The following is a 17,357-nucleotide window of genomic DNA, read 5'->3' on the forward strand; positions in this document are numbered from 1 at the left end:
CTTTTATAAGTCCTTCGATAAAAAAAAAAAATAAAAAAATAAAATGTGTCTATTTTTGCATAAGCATATCATGCATCATCTTGCATTTCATAGTCTCAAATCCAAGTCTCACACAAATTTTCTTCTCCAATCAAAGGTCAGCTCGTTTCAAAGGTGGCACCGCGCATCCACTACAAGTCTACTCGTACTCATTACACTCGTGCAACTGTTAAAAGAAAGATGGATTTTCTCGAGCAAGAGAATCGGGCGCTCCGTGAAGAAGTGGCAGCCATGCAGACTAAGATGGACGAAATGGTTGAAATGATGAAGACGATGGCAGATATGCGGACCCAAGAGCAAGCTCAGGCTCAGGCTCAAGCTCATGCTCTAGCACAAGCTCAAGCACAAATTCATGCACAAACACGAGCTCCTCCACCGCCCACCAATACTCAGGCTGAAGCATCTTCCTCTGCCATCCCTGAATGGACAATATGTGCTGACACTCCGACACACTCTGCTCCACAACTCTCCGTGCCTTGGTTCCCGCCTTTTACTGCTGGCGAAATACTTCGTCCCATTGCTTGTGAAGCTCAGATGCCTACTCATCAAGTGACTCATGTCCCTCCGCCTCCTGTAAGAGCTCCCCCAGTTGTCATGACTTACTCAGCACCTATGATTCACACTGCTCCACAAAATGAAGAACCCATCTTCCATTCAAGGAGTATGAAGGCCTATGGTCAAGTGGAGGATTTACAAGAGAAGTATGATGAGATGTACCGTGAGATGAAAGCTCTCCGCGGAAAAGAAAGATTTGGAAAAACTGCTTATGACCTCTGTTTGGTGCCAAACGTCCAGATACCTCATAAGTTCAAGGTCCCAGATTTTGAGAAGTATAAAGGGAACTCCTGCCCTGAGGAACATCTAACAATGTATGCAAGAAGGATGTCCGCGTATGCTAAGGACGATCAGGTCCTTATTTATTACTTCCAGGAGAGCTTGGCTAGTCCCGCCTCAAAGTGGTACATGAATCTGGACAAAACAAAGATCCAAACTTTCCATGATCTGTGTGAAGCTTTTGTGGAACAATACAATTACAATGTAGATATGGCTCCAGACCGAAGTGATCTTCAGGCCATGACTCAGGGGGTCAAAGAAACATTCAAAGAGTATGCTCAGCGGTGGAGAGATGTTGCTGCCCAAGTCAGCCCACGTATAGAAGAGAAGGAAATGACCAAACTTTTCTTAAAAACTCTCAGTCAGTTCTACTACGAGAAGATGGTCGGAAGTACGCCCAAAAACTTTGCTGAAATGGTTGGCATGGGTGTGCAGTTGGAAGAAGGAGTCCGAGAAGGACGTTTAGTAAAAGATGGAGTTTCTACCAGTGGAACCAAGAAATATGGCAACCACATCCCGAGAAAGAAAGAACATGAGGTTAGTATGGTGGCCCAAGGAAGGCCTCAGCAAACTTATCCAACCTATCAACACATTGCTGCCATCGCACCTGCTGCCAATATTATTCATCCCCCAAATAGCCAGCCTCAATTCCCACAATATCCTCAACATCCTCAACAATATCCCCAACAACCATACCAGCAACGTCCATACCAACAACAACCATATCAACAAAATCCCCCACATCCCTATCAACAACAGCAACCTCGACCACAAAGAATGCAATTTGACCCAATTCCCGTCACCTATGCGGAGTTACTTCCAGGATTACTCAGAAATAACTTGGTTCAAACCAGGCCTCCTCCTCCAGTACCAGAAAGACTGCCAGCATGGTACAGACCTGATCAGACTTGTGATTTCCATCAAGGGGCCCCAGGTCATAATATTGAAAGTTGTTATGCCTTTAAGTATGCAGTACAGAGGCTAATCAAAGAAAAGAAGATAACCTTCACAGACTCAGCGCCAAATATTCAAACCAATCCATTGCCAAACCATGGTGCTGCAACTGTCAACATGGTCGAAGATTGCCAAGAGACTCACCATATTCTCGACGTTCAACAAATCCGAACACCTTTGGTCCCATTACATGCCAAGTTATGCAAAGTAAACCTCTTTAAACATGATCATGATGGCTGCAACGAGTGCCTTCTGAACCCCTGGGGTTGTCAGAAAGTAAAAGATGATATTCAAGGACTTTTGAACCAAGGAGAACTGGTTGTTGAAAGAAAATGTGACAATGTATGTGTTATAACTCCTGAAGAGCCTTTGGAGATATTTTACGACAGTCGGAAGTCAGTAGATGCTCCTTTAGTGATTTGCTTGCCTGGTCCAATACCTTATACTTCTGAGAAGGCAATTCCTTACAAGTACAATGCCACTATGATAGAAGGTGGTCGTGAAGTTCCAATACCACCTTTGCCTTCTGTGGGAAATATTGCCGAAGATAGTAGAATACTGAGAAATGGGCGTGTTATCCCTCTAGTGTTTCCAAAGAAAGTTGACGCTCCGGTGATTGAAGAAACCCGAACTAAAGATTCCGGTGCAATCAAAGATGTGGGTCAGACTAGTGGGACCAAGTCATGTTCTGATTTTGACGAGATTCTCAAGCTGATAAAGAAAAGTGAGTACAAAGTGGTTGATCAACTGATGCAGACTCCGTCAAAAATATCCATAATGTCTTTATTGCTGAATTCTGAGGCTCATAAGGGAGCTTTGATGAAAGTCTTGGAGCAAGCTTTTGTAGACCATGATGTGACTGTGGGACAATTCGATGGAATAGTGGGGAATATCACTGCATGCAACAATCTGAGTTTCAGTGACGAAGAGCTCCCAGAGGAAGGAAGGAACCATAATTTGGCATTACATATATCTGTGAACTGCAAGACTGATGCTTTGTCAAATGTGTTGGTAGATACCGGGTCATCGTTAAATGTAATGGCCAAAACGACCTATGATCAGCTTACTTACAAAGGTACGCCTTTGAGACAAAGTGGAGTAATGGTGAAAGCTTTTGATGGTTCGAGGAAGAATGTTCTCGGAGAGGTGATTCTGCCTATTACAATTGGGCCACAGGATTTCCAGATTACTTTTCAAGTGATGGACATCCAAGCATCCTACAGCTGTTTACTAGGCCGACCCTGGATTCATGAAGCGGGGGCAGTAACGTCTACCTTGCATCAGAAGTTAAAGTTTGTGAAGAATGGGAAGCTAGTAACTGTGAATGGTGAAGAGGCTTTGTTAGTAAGCCATTTGTCGTCTTTCTCTTTCATTGGGGCCGATAGTGTTGAAGGGACGCCTTTTCAGGGATTTATCATGGAAGAAGAGAGTACCAAGAAGAGTGAGGCATCTATTTCTTCTCTAAAAGATGCTCAAAAAGTGATACAAGCTGGAGGCTCTCCCAGCTGGGGAAAGTTGATAGAACTGCCAGAGAACAAGCGCCGAGAAGGACTGGGTTTCTGCCCATCAGCTGATTTGTCCAAGCCTAAGATCGTTGTCGAACCAATCAGAGGTACTTTCCACAGCTCTGGGTTCATTCATGCAATCATTGAAGATAATCCCGAAAGAGTGCCACGAAGCTTTGTGACACAAGGAGGGTCTAGCCACAATTGGGTTGCTGTAGATGTTCCTTTTATTGCTCATTTATCCAAGTAATGCACTTTGTTTTGTCTTTTATGCTTTTTTAAAGAGAAAATCCTTTCGCCCCGCCCCAAGCGAAAGTGAATCTATCTAGGGCTTTTTGCTTCAAGAATTTATCATCAATCAAATAAAAATGTCGTTTTGTTCCCGACCTTTTGCCTTACTTTCTTTTATGTTTTTAGAAAAATGGTAATACAAAAAACCGAAAATATAATCACCTTCTAAAAATCTGCACTTACTTGTTTTCTAAAAAAATCATCAATCATATATGCAGATTAAAACCCAATGAACCCGTTGAACAACATAGCCCTATGATCTCTCCCAACTTTGAGTTCCCTGTGTATGAGGCGGAAGAAGAAGAGAATGAAGAGATTTCCGACGAAATCTCCCGGCTACTTGAACAAGAAAGAAAGACCATTCAGCCTTATGGGGAAGAATTAGAAGCAATCAACTTGGGTACCGAAGAAGACAAGAAGGAGGTCAAGATTGGGGCATCACTTGAGGTAAGTGTCAAGGAGCGAGTGATAGAGCTTCTCAAAGAATATGTTGATGTGTTCGCTTGGTCGTACCGAGATATGCCAGGTCTGGATACTGATATTGTGGTACACCATTTGCCTTTGAAGCCCGAATGTCCGCCGGTCAAGCAGAAATTGAGAAGAACCCGTCCTGATATGGCCCTCAAGATCAAAGAGGAAGTGCAAAAACAGATCGATGCAGGTTTTCTCGTTACATCAAAATACCCTCAATGGCTAGCCAACATAGTGCCTGTTCCGAAGAAGGATGGCAAAGTCAGAATGTGTGTTGATTACCGTGACCTTAACAAAGCTAGTCCCAAAGATGATTTCCCATTACCTCATATTGATGTACTGGTTGACAGCACTGCAAAATCCAAAGTGTTCTCCTTCATGGATGGTTTCTCCGGTTACAATCAGATCAAGATGGCACCCGAAGACAGAGAGAAGACGTCTTTCATCACACCTTGGGGCACTTTCTGTTACAGAGTAATGCCGTTCGGTTTGATCAATGCAGGAGCTACTTATCAAAGGGGTATGACTACTATCTTTCACGACATGATACACAAAGAGATTGAGGTTTATGTGGATGACATGATCGTCAAGTCAATCACTGAAGAACAACATGTTGAGTATTTGCTAAAGATGTTCCAACGGCTAAGAAAGTACAGACTTCGCCTGAATCCCAACAAATGTACTTTTGGTGTTAGATCTGGAAAGCTTCTGGGCTTTATTGTTAGTCAGAAAGGTATTGAAGTAGATCCAGACAAGGTCAAAGCCATCAGAGAAATGCCAGCTCCACAAACAGAAAAACAAGTAAGGGGGTTTCTCGGACGACTGAATTACATCTCCCGTTTCATTTCTCATATGACTGCAACATGTGGGCCGATATTCAGACTCCTCCGCAAAGATCAAGGGATTGTTTGGACAGAAGATTGCCAGAAAGCCTTTGATAGCGTCAAAGTGTACTTACTAGAACCTCCGATTCTCATCCCTCCAGTTGAAGGAAGACCACTAATCATGTACCTAACTGTACTGGAAGATTCCATGGGTTGTGTGCTCGGACAACAAGATGAAACCGGAAGAAAGGAGCATGCCATTTATTATTTGAGCAAGAAGTTTACTGACTGTGAATCTCGCTATTCCATGCTCGAGAAGACCTGTTGCGCACTAGTCTGGGCTGCCAAACGTCTCCGTCACTATATGATTAGTCATACTACTTGGTTGATATCTAAGATGGATCCGATCAAGTACATCTTTGAGAAACCTGCTTTGACAGGAAGAATTGCCCGGTGGCAGATGTTACTATCCGAATATGATATTGAGTATCGTACCCAGAAAGCGATCAAAGGCAGTATCCTTGCTGATCACTTGGCTCACCAACCAATTGAAGACTATCAGCCCATCAAGTTCGACTTTCCTGATGAAGAGATTATGTATTTGAAGATGAAAGATTGTGACGAACCGCTACTCGGGGAAGGTCCAGATCCTGAATCAAAATGGGGTCTAATATTCGACGGGGCTGTTAATGCTTATGGTAGCGGAATTGGGGCAATCATTGTCACTCCTAAAGGTGCACACATCCCCTTCACGGCCAGGCTAACGTTCGACTGTACAAACAACATGGCAGAGTACGAAGCGTGTATCATGGGTATCGAAGAAGCCATCGATCTGAGAATCAAGAACCTCGACATTTATGGTGACTCAGCCCTTGTAATCAATCAAATCACAGGAGAATGGGAGACTCGTCACCCCGGCCTGGTTCCCTACAAAGACTATGCAAGACGATTACTGACCTTCTTCAACAAAGTCGAGCTACACCATATTCCTCGTGATGAAAACCAGATGGCGGATGCTCTGGCTACTTTGTCTTCAATGTACCAAGTAAATCGTCGGAATGAAGTGCCGTTGATCCATATCAGACGTCTTGAGAGACCCGCTCATGTATTCGCCACTGAAGAAGTTGTTGATGACAAGCCATGGTTCCACGATATCAAATGTTTCCTTCAAAGGCAAGAGTATCCACTCGGAGCATCCAGTAAAGACAAGAAGACTCTAAGAAGATTGTCTGTCAATTTCTTCCTGAACGGGGACATTTTATATAAAAGAAACTTCGATATGGTGTTGCTCAGATGTGTTGACAAACATGAGGCAGACTTATTGATGCATGAAATACACGAAGGATCCTTCGGAACTCATTCTAGCGGACATACAATGGCCAAAAAGATATTGAGAGCAGGTTATTACTGGATGACAATGGAAGCCGACTGTTACAAGCATGCCAAGAAGTGTTATAAGTGTCAAATCTATGCCGATAAGATTCACGTGCCGCCGACTGCACTCAATGTTCTTTCCTCTCCATGGCCGTTCTCTATGTGGGGCATTGACATGATTGGAAGAATTGAACCCAAAGCTTCAAATGGACACCGCTTCATTCTAGTGGCTATTGACTATTTCACCAAGTGGGTTGAAGCTGCATCCTATGCTAATGTGACCAAGCAGGTGGTAGTCAAGTTTATCAAGAATCATATTATTTGCCGCTATGGTGTTCCTAGCCGGATCATTACAGATAATGGGACGAATCTGAACAACAAGATGATGAAAGAATTGTGTGATGATTTCAAGATCGAACACCATAATTCTTCGCCTTACAGACCTCAGATGAATGGTGCTGTCGAAGCTGCAAACAAAAATATAAAGAAGATCATCCAGAAGATGGTGGTGACTTATAAAGATTGGCATGAGATGCTTCCCTTTGCATTACATGGATATCGTACGTCTGTACGCACATCAACAGGGGCAACCCCTTTCTCTTTGGTATATGGCATGGAGGCAGTACTTCCCATAGAAGTTGAGATTCCTTCGATACGAGTTTTAATGGAGGCCGAATTATCAGAGGCTGAGTGGGTTCAAAGTAGGTATGACCAATTGAATCTGATTGAAGAAAAGCGCATGTCTGCTCTTTGTCATGGTCAGTTGTATCAAAAGAGGATGAAGCAGGCTTTTGACAAGAAAGTTCATCCCCGTGAATTCAAAGAAGGTGATCTTGTGCTCAAAAGGATCTTGACTTTCCAACCCGACTCTAGGGGCAAGTGGACGCCTAACTATGAAGGCCCGTATGTTGTCAAGAAAGCTTACTCAGGCGGTGCCATGACTCTTCAAACCATGGATGGTGAAGAACTTCCACGTCCTGTGAACACAGATGCAGTCAAGAAATACTTTGTCTAAAAGTTATAAGAACAGCTCGGTAAGTCGAAAACCCGAAAAGGGCGGCTTAGGCAAAAATGAGCGTCTCGGTGGGCTGAAAACCCGAAAGGGCGGCTCAAGCAAAAAATTAGAGACATTAAACAGAAATCATTATCCTGGTAGGCTAAAAACCCGAAAGGGCGGTCTATGCAAAAGTTAAGGATAAAAAGAAAAAGACAAAGTAACTGCATCCAGTCAGGCACAATCCACTTGGGACATGTTTACTATCAAAGAATCTCCAAATCTGAAGCATCAAAAGCAGTAGAATTCAAGAGTTGTAAGGGGGAATGGGGGTTATGAAATTCAATGTACCTTCCCATTTTAAAATTACCATTTTTTTTAAATTTAAAAAAAAAAAAAAAAAAAAAAAAAATCCATGAAGTCATGCCATCTGCAGGCTGTCATTCAAATCAATAATACTCGAGCCTATGGCCCTTCTGTTTGAAATTCCCCTTTTATTCTATTTTTAAAGTTCTTTCCATTGTTTGATGATAATATTTCGAAGTAGAACTCTAAAAAAAAAAAAAAAAAAAAAAAAAAAAAAAAAAACTTTTTTCCATGTCTTTTAAAAAGGCATAAATGCACAAGTACATATTAGGATTTGAGAGTGAAAGAAGCATGCGTCAGCACGTTCCTCAAAGAATGATTAGACCCCACCAGACAAGCATAATTGGACGCTGTTGAAAATTCAAAAAAAAAAAATGGGCACAACGACGGAAGTGTGTCAATAGAAGAACATTATGTATCAGCTTACAAATGGCGACTTTTTCCAGACTTTTAATGGGTTTCGTCCCCATAAGGCATATGTTTGATATTTTGTCCCCAATGAGGTCATTTCCAAGGAAGTTCGCCTAGTGTATAGTACTGTGATGTCAGTCCAATTTCCACCTTACCAAGTCTTGTCTTGTCTCATCGAGTCCATCTATCATATACAATAAATACATTCATGCTTTCGGACGTTAATACATTCATACACCCAGACATCCATGCATCAACACTTTCATACATTCTTATACAACATATGCATCGCATCATTCGTACATGGTTGCATCAATCGCACAAAGTTTTGTTTGATAATATCCCCTCAGTTCGGTCCTCGTTTCATCATTATGTCAAGTGGCAAGTTCTAACAAATGAACAGCTTGTAATCATCATTTACATCAAAGGTGTCATCCCCAGTGTGTCCGGTCAAGAGATGTCACGAATCAATCAATTTCAAGCGGCAAGTTTCCGACAAAAGGACAGCTTGAATCTATTTTCATTCAATTTCAAGCGGCAAGTTTCTGATAAAGGGACAACTTGAATATACTTTTCAGTCAATTTCAAGCGGCAAGTTTCCGACAAAAGGACAGCTTGAATCTATTTTCAGTCAATTTCAAGCGGCAAGATTCCGACAAAAGGACAGCTTGAATCTATTTTCATTCAATTTCAAGCGGCAAGTTTCCGACAAAAGGACAGCTTGAATCTATTTTTCATTCAATTTCAAGCGGCAAGTTTCCGACAAAAGGACAGCTTGAATCTATTTTTCAGTCAATTTCAAGCGGCAAGTTTCCGACAAAAGGACAGCTTCAATCTATTTTTCATTCAATTTCAAGCGGCAAGTTTCCGACAAAGGACAGCTTGAATCTATTTTTCAGTCAATTTCAAGCGGCAAGTTTCTGACAAAAGGACAGCTTGAATCTATTTTCAGTCAATTTCAAGCGGCAAGTTTCCGACAAAAGGACAGCTTGAACCTATTTTCATTCAATTTCAAGCGGCAAGTTTCCTACAAAAGGACAGCTTGAACCCGTTTCCAGTCAATTTCAATTTTCAATTACAAAAGTGTCATTCCCGGCGTAAAGCCGTTCTAGTCATGACACTAGTCAATTTCCATTTCAATTTTCAATTTCAAAGTGTCATCCCTGGCGTGAAGCTGTGCCAGTGATGTCACTAGTTAATTTCAATCACCTATCATACAGGTAGTAGACAATCATTTTCCCCAGTGAAACTACATTCCCCTAGCGGAGTCAGGATCCCTTTCTCTAGCGAGTGTTGGGTATCTTATTGTTGTTTCTCATTCCAGTCGAGTCACCTATGTCATCATGCACTCATTCTTGCATCAAATGCATTCATAGCATCTTAGGTCAAAAATGGTGTACTCTGTATTTAAGTCTCTTCGACCTGTCAATTCAAAGATTCCATCTTCGAATCTTCGGACGAAGAAACTTAAATAGGGGCATCTGTCATACCCCAATTTTTGACCTAAGACAGCTTGACACGTGTCATTTAACTCCGACCGGTCTCAGCCTTTCGAGCAAAAATTTCGGCAGGGAGGTATTTTAAAATACCTCATAGTTGATTCCGAGTCGGGCCCTCTTCTCTCAATTTTCATTTAATTTTAATTTCCATCTTTTATTAATTTTAAATTCATTTTTTTTTTAACCTTTATTTTATCTTATTTTTGTTTTATTTATCCTTAGTCCTTTAATTTCATTTTTTTAATGTCCAAAAATAAATCAAAATTTGGTCCGATAATGTCCCAAACACAGCTCACAAACAACTAAAAACAGGCTGTAATGTCTCCTCTCCAAGCAACAAAAATTTTGCTCATTTCAAGCTCTATATATACAAACACAGATGCAGCCAAGAAAAGGGGGGCCCAACAAGAGAAACATTCCACGGCTAAGCACACAGACACAACATTTCTCACCTGCAAGAAATCAACAGAGTCCAGTAACACAAAAATTCCAAACACCAAAACCATAGTTCAACACCGTACCGCCATACCAAACACTGTCAGCGCTATAACATCAGTTACCAACACAAGCCACAAACAAATCTCAAAAACAGCCGTAACTCAACACCAATCAACCCACAAACACGTAATAACAAAATCAAACTCAGTAACCATCACCAAACCGTCATAAAACATAACTCTAGCACAACAAACCATCAAATCCAAACCATACCACTTTCGGTTTCGAATTCAAACCGGATCTACCAAAAAAGTAATATTTCTTTCCTTTTAGATCTAGGTCAAACCGTTGGGTTTTGAGCATTTTTGAGTTAAAAATCGGAAAGAAGGAGAGAAAAGAAGGAGAGAGGACAAAAAAAAAATCAAAAAAAAGAGGAGTTTTTGACTCCGGCGCGGTGGCGCCGCCGCGACAACTCGCCGGCCACCGCGCCGGAAACTGAGTTTCATGGTGGTGTTCTTCAACACTCACCGGAAACTTCATCACAAAAAAAAAAAAAAAAGAAGATAAGAAGAGAGAGAAGAGAGAGTACGTGAGAGAAAAAGAGAGTGAAGAGAGAGAAGAAAAAAAAGAAATGGGAGAAAAAAGGAAAGAATGGGTATTTATACCCCTCTTCTTCAACAGATCCAATCAAGGCCGTTGATCAAATCAACGGCCGAGATTTGTTCCCCAAGGCCCAATCCTCCTCATTTTATTTTCTGCACCCCCTTTACTGCTCACACACCCCCAGCATCTCATTTTTCTAATTTCTTTTTCATGCATTTTAATTCTCGCTCTATCTGTTAATCCAGAGTGCTCTGGTCCTAATTACCTGTTAATATTATATTCTTGCTTAATTTAGTTATTCTCCAGAACAATCTGGTCCTTGTTAATTAAATTAATCCAGAGTGCTCTGGTCCTATATTAACTATTAATATTATATTTTTGTTTAATTTAATTATTCTCTAGAGTGCTCTGGTCATTGTTAATTAAATTAATCCAGAGTGCTCTGGTCCTAAAGTAACTGTTAATATTATATTTTTGTTAATCCAGAGTGCTCTGGTCCAAACTTAAATGTTAATATTTATTTATTTTTTGTTTAACTTAATTATTCTCCAGAATATTCTGGTCCATGTTAAAATAATTTCACAATTCAGCTTAACTTCATTTTTCTCATTCTGCTTATATAATTTTCATATCTTTATTCCAAAACCACAAAAACATTCAAATAACAAATCACAAAAATATTTTTTCATTACAAACCTTGATTCTCCAATCAAGTGATCGTTCTTTTATTTTTCTTAATCAAATTTCAAATCAATCATAATTCAACTTCAAGTCTATTTCTTTCAATCTAAAAAACACAAATCAATTCTCATTTGCCATTTGGCTTTTTATTTCAAAACCTCTTTCAAAACATATAAAAAACACCAAACAAATCAAACGTCAATTTCTACCCCGAACTACGAGGTTTTGATCCCTCACGGGTACGTAGGCAGAGGACCTTGTCCTTCCAAATCAATTAAAAAACAATTTTCTTTTTTTCTCTTTTCAATCATCAACTAAAAAACATTTTTCTTTTTTCTCTTCAATTAAAATCAATTTTCTTTTCTTTATCAACTCATAATTCAATTTCATTTTCATCTCTTTAAAAGCAAGCAAGTTTAAGCACAAAAAGTTAAATAAAATCAAGAGGTTCTCGTAGAGTACTACGAATATTTAGGGTGCTAATACCTTCCCTAAATATAACCAACCCCCGAACCCTAAATCTCTTCAAAATGGGTTGTTTGGAACGTTTTCCCCTTAAAAAAAATTTTGTTCAGTCGTGAGATAAAAAGTGAGTCAAAAGCTAATCAAATGGCCTTTGACGTCCGAAAAATGGCGCGACAGTGTGTAATTACACATGAACGGAAGGCAAGCAGGTAACGCCTTTTTGGACGGAAAAAACAATCTTCGTAAACACAACATTCATGGACCTAGGCTCAATATTGTTCAAAAAATGATGTTGATCATATCAAAAATAAGAAAGGAAAATGAAAGATCAAGACTAATAGAAGTAGAAGGGAGCAGTCAGATTGGAGAATAGGAGAAAATAATCAAAGAAGAGGTGGTGCAATGCAAGTGCATCTAAGGAAATAAGCTACTAACTTGCTTCACTTGCAATTGCATCCTGTGGGGGGATTTTAGAAACAAGTAAGCTCTTTTTCAGGGTGGTTTTCTGAAGCTCTTGGTAATGGGAAACTCCTTTTATGCAGACCTATGTGGTGCAATGAGAGCTATTGAGTTTGCAAAGTTAAAAAATTGGAATAATTTGTGGTTATAAATATATTCAATGTTGGTGGTTAGAGCCTTCAAATCTACGAACAAGGTGCCTTGAGGAATAAGAAACAGGTGGAATAATTGTCTCATCCTGCTATCTATTATGAATTTTGTGGTTACTCATATTTATAGGGAGGATAATACTTGTGCTGATGCTTTAGCAAACATTGGCTTATCTTTGAACTCTTTTGTCTATTACTATACTATTCATGTTGAAGTTAGGAGTGATTATGATAAAAGTAAGATTGGTTGACCTAATTTTAGGTTTACTCATTTTTTAGAAGGTCTTGGCACTCCCCTTTGGTTTTAAAAAAATAAAGTTTGGCATAAAAGTGGTTGGAACCGAATTAGGATGTAACGAGTTAAAGGAGTTGTGTACTTCACTAATGAATAAGTGAAAGTGATAAAAGAAATTCAAAGAATAAGTGAAAGTGATAAAAAAATAAAGAAAAAAAAAATTCTTATATGCTAGTAGTGAATAAATGGTGTGCTAACTAAAATCTCTTTCATTCTATTTTTAGTAATGCTATCAACACTCTCTTTCGAACATTGTTGCGAATTCGATGAAAATCACACCAATAACAACTTGATGTGTGGAGCAAGGGATAATCAAGCAACCAAAATCAAAGTGTATGGAACAATTAAATACAAGCCAAAAGTAGAAAACAACGGCGAGAAGAACACAAAGAAGAGAAGAACACAAGAGAATTTGTTGACCCAGTTCGGTCCAAATTGACCTAGTCTGGGGGAGAGAGCAGCCCTCCGATCCACTATATGATGAGTAACGTTACAAAGAGAAATCAATGGGTTACAAGAATAAGTCTCCAAACCTAATTCTACCCAAAGTCCCAATCTCTTCCCGTAACCAAGAGACTCCAATCATAATAGTGTTTCCCAAGGTGAATCAACCCACAAACCCTAGTGTTTGTTCCGAAGAGACAAACTCTATACAAACCCTAGTTTTGTTGTTGCCTTTCTAAACCCTTGTTTCAGCCCCCTCTATCTCTCTCTCTCTCTCTCTCTCTCTAAATAGCCTGATACAAGGTCTATTTTTATAGTAAAAGTCTCGCTTAAAATCTGTAACAAATCTGCTCAAAATCTGTAACAAATCTGCACCCAAAAATATGTTTTATTTTTATCCGCCAGCGCACCATCGTGCCACGATGCGACCCCATCGTGCCACGATTTTTCCAGTGCCTTGCCTAAAAAACTAAAACCTCCATCGTGCCACGTTGCCCAGCCATCGTGCCACGATTCTGCAGAAACTTGATTTTAAGTTAACTCTCACAATTCTCCACCTTGACTTCAAATCAGTGATGATGCCGATCATCAACCTCCTTGCTGCTCAAACCCTTGCTTCCCACTACTCCAAGTAGCTCCACAAGTTTACACCCTCAACCTCTTCAGCCATCGGAATGTCTTCCGCCTTCTCGAAGATGCTTGTAGTCCAACTACGCTAGGAATTTCAGGTAGTCCTACAAGACTATACCATAACCTCTTCAATACGAGATATCTCCCGCTTTCCTTGAAGATCTACTTGTACCCAATCACCCTTGGCTTTTAGAGTAATCCACAAGTATACACCTCAACCACTTCAGCTATCAGAATATCTTCCGCCTTCTCGAAGAGTCCTTGCAGTCCAACTACACTAGGAGTTTTAGGTAGTCCCACAAGCTTTCACCATAACATCTTCAACGCATAACATCTCCTGCTTCCTTGAAGATCACCTTGCATCCAATCACCCTTGGCATTCTTTTAGAGTAATCTCGCAAGTCGTGCTACACATTCTCCAACTTCATGAAGAAATCCCTTGCTCACCATAGAGCATAGCACCCAAGGTCTTCATAGTCGTACCATTACCGGTGTGTTCAACTCCACCTCACGCTGAGCGTACTCTACCTCAACTAGCAAATGCGTACATCCCACTATGTCTTCAACCTTGAAACTCCACCTCAACAGGTAGATCATGAGTATTCTTACCACCGCCTCTCCAGGCTGATGTTGAGTGTTTAACGTCTCTCCAGACGATCACCGCTCCACTAGGCATCAATCCCAAGGTGAGACACATCACCTTCTTCATCCTCCAAACAACACCACACCATCAGAGCACCAGCATCCTCATAACCCTTAGAGACAATTTGTGTGGAGTTACCATTAATCTCCGGACAATCCTTCTTGAAGTGACCCATCTTGTGACAGTTAAAGCATTCAAACCTTGACTTGTTTCCACTCTTTCTCCGGTTACCTCTACCTCCACCATTCCCTCTTGAGACACTTAGGCCCTCACCGTGTTCATGAGTCAAGTCCTTGGACTTGGTCAACTCCTTGGTTCTCAAAGCCGCTTGAACTTCTTCCAAGGTAACAATGCCTTCCTTGCCATAGAGCATGGTATCTTTGAACGATTCAAAAGATTTTGGTAGAGCACACAACAAGAGTATAGCTTTATCCTCATCCTCAAGTTGCACCTCAATATTTTCCAAGTCATCAAGGATTTTGTTGAACTCCGTAAGTTGCTCCATGATGGCCTTTGACTCTACCATCCTGAATGAGTAGAGTTGTTGCTTTAGGAATTGTCGATGAGCCAAAGACTTTGTCATATACAAAGATTCCAACTTTGCCCACATCGATGTCGCGGTTGCTTCCTTTGCTACTTCTCTCAAAACTTTATCCCCGAGGCACAAGACAACGGCACTCCTGGCCTTGTCCACCATCTCGGTCTTCTCCTCTTGTGACATGGTGACCGGTAACGAACCTTCACCCTTCAAAGCTTTCTCACACTTTTGCTGTATTAACACCGCTTCCATCTTTACCTTCCATAACCCGAAATCGTTATCTCCGGTAACCTTCTCGATATCCCACTTTGAACCCATGGTACTTAATTATCCTTCGACCCTTGCCCCACGGTGGGCGCCAATTGTTGCGAATTTGATGAAAATCACACCAATAACAACTTGATGTGTGGAGCAAGGGATAATCAAGCAACCAAAATCAAAGTGTATGGAACAATTAAATGCAAGCCAAAAGTAGAAAACAACGGCGAGAAGAACACAAAGAAGAGAAGAACACAAAAGAATTTGTTGACCCAGTTCGGTCCAAATTGACCTAGTCTGGGGGAGAGAGCAGCCCTCCGATCCACTATATGATGAGTAACGTTACAAAGAGAAATCAATGGGTTACAAGAATAAGTCTCCAAACCTAATTCTACCCAAAGTCTCAATCTCTTCCTGTAACCAAGAGACTCCAATCATAATAGTGTTTCCCAAGGTGAATCAACCCACAAACCCTAGTGTTTGTTCCGAAGAGACAAACTCTATACAAACCCTAGTTTTGTTGTTGCCTTTCTAAACCCTTGTTTCAGCCCCCTCTATCTCTCTCTCTCTCTCTCTCTAAATAGCCTGATACAAGGTCTATTTTTATAGTAAAGGTCTCGCTTAAAATCTGTAACAAATCTGCTCAAAATCTGTAACAAATCTGCACCCAAAAATATGTTTTATTTTTATCCGCCAGCGCACCATCGTGCCACGATTTTTCCAGTGCCTTGCCTAAAAAACTAAAACCTCCATCGTGCCACGTTGCCCAGCCATCGTGCCACGATTCTGCAGAAACCTGATTTTAAGTTAACTCTCACAAACATCCTTTCTAATACTTAATCTCTTATCGATTTAAATTATTGTGGGTCTGCACTTTAAAAATTGAATTCACACAAAATGGTGAGATATATATTGATTTCATCCAAAGAGTGAATACTAAAAAATGTGTTAAGAAATTCAAAAGTTGAAACAACGCACTCTCTACAAATCGCAAAAGTTCAAAAGTGACATGTATGTATGCGCATCTCTAAAATAGTTGCAGTAACACTTGATCCACTAAAAGCAGTATTAAAATATAAATATATTAACAGAAAAAAAAAAATTGATTCTTTTTTCTTTTTATAATTCGTTATTCACCTGTGTGCACATGCTTATCTTTTTTTTTTTTTCTCCTATAAAGAATTCAATTCATATCATTAATATTCAAAATCCTAATATAAAATAATATCATGTTAACAAAGTTAAAAAATAGTATTTTTTTTTAACAAGCCAAAATGAAATTATATACGAAATAGGGCAGTCCCAAACGCACAACGTGTGCCTTTTGCGACTACCTCAGAAGCCAAGAATTACAACGGTTACAAACAAGACACAGCAAAAAGATATTAGCCAATACCCAAACAAACAAGAGGGCTTGACCACCACTGCTGAGTGCCAAAAACAAAGGTAGCTTTTTTAGCTTTCAGCCAACCTAAAGACATCAACTTAACCTTATCAAGTAAACAAGGGATGGGGGTAACCACATGATTAAACAGACGATTATTACGTTCATTCCAAACAACCCAGACACATAGAAGCCATATAAGTTGCATAAAAGAACGTCTAGCAGCACCACCACCTGCCAAAAGAGTGAACTGTAAAAAATGATTGGAAATATTATCTGTGTCCACCCCATAGCAACCAATCCAATCTCGCACCAAATGCCACATCGAACCAAAGGTATCACACGATAAGAAAAGGTGTTGGGCCGATTCAGGATAACCACCCCCAGCAACACACGAAGACATGTCAGGCGATAGCACCCGTCTAGAAATCAAATTTAACCTTGTCGGTAAACGGTCACGAAGGAGCCTCCACGCAAAAACGGAAACCTTCAAGGGAACCTGTTTGTGCCACACCAAATCCAAAGCATAGTCTACGGCCTGAGAGACTAACAAACTATATGCACCTCGAACTGTGTATCCACTAGATGGGTCCGGAAGCCACACCCAGCTATCTGCAACATTAGGATTCAAGGAAACATCAAGAAGTAAAGCCCTACACTCCTCTAGCAACCCCTCCTCCCACTGCCATAACCTACGTCTCCACCTCCACACTTCCCCCCACCGCTCCGAATCAACAGAGAGCAAATATGCCACAGACATAGACTTATTCTCTGTTAACTCAAACAACCGACTAAACCTCACACAAAG

The 17,357-nt window shown here is 40.5% G+C and overlaps 1 protein-coding gene across 1 annotated transcript; it reads left to right on the forward strand.

Annotated features, from left to right (window-relative positions):
* The first annotated feature begins 219 nt into the window (after window positions 1-219).
* Window positions 220-12,608, forward strand: LOC120580685 (uncharacterized). The gene is made up of 4 exons (XM_039834744.1): window positions 220-3,578; window positions 3,842-7,301; window positions 12,246-12,328; window positions 12,488-12,608. Exons 1-4 carry the CDS (start codon window positions 220-222, stop codon window positions 12,606-12,608), a joined length of 7,023 nt encoding a protein of 2,340 aa, XP_039690678.1.
* The last annotated feature ends 4,749 nt before the right edge of the window (window positions 12,609-17,357 follow it).

This window comes from Medicago truncatula, chromosome 5 (assembly GCF_003473485.1).
Source record: "Medicago truncatula cultivar Jemalong A17 chromosome 5, MtrunA17r5.0-ANR, whole genome shotgun sequence".
NCBI lineage: Eukaryota > Viridiplantae > Streptophyta > Magnoliopsida > Fabales > Fabaceae > Medicago > Medicago truncatula.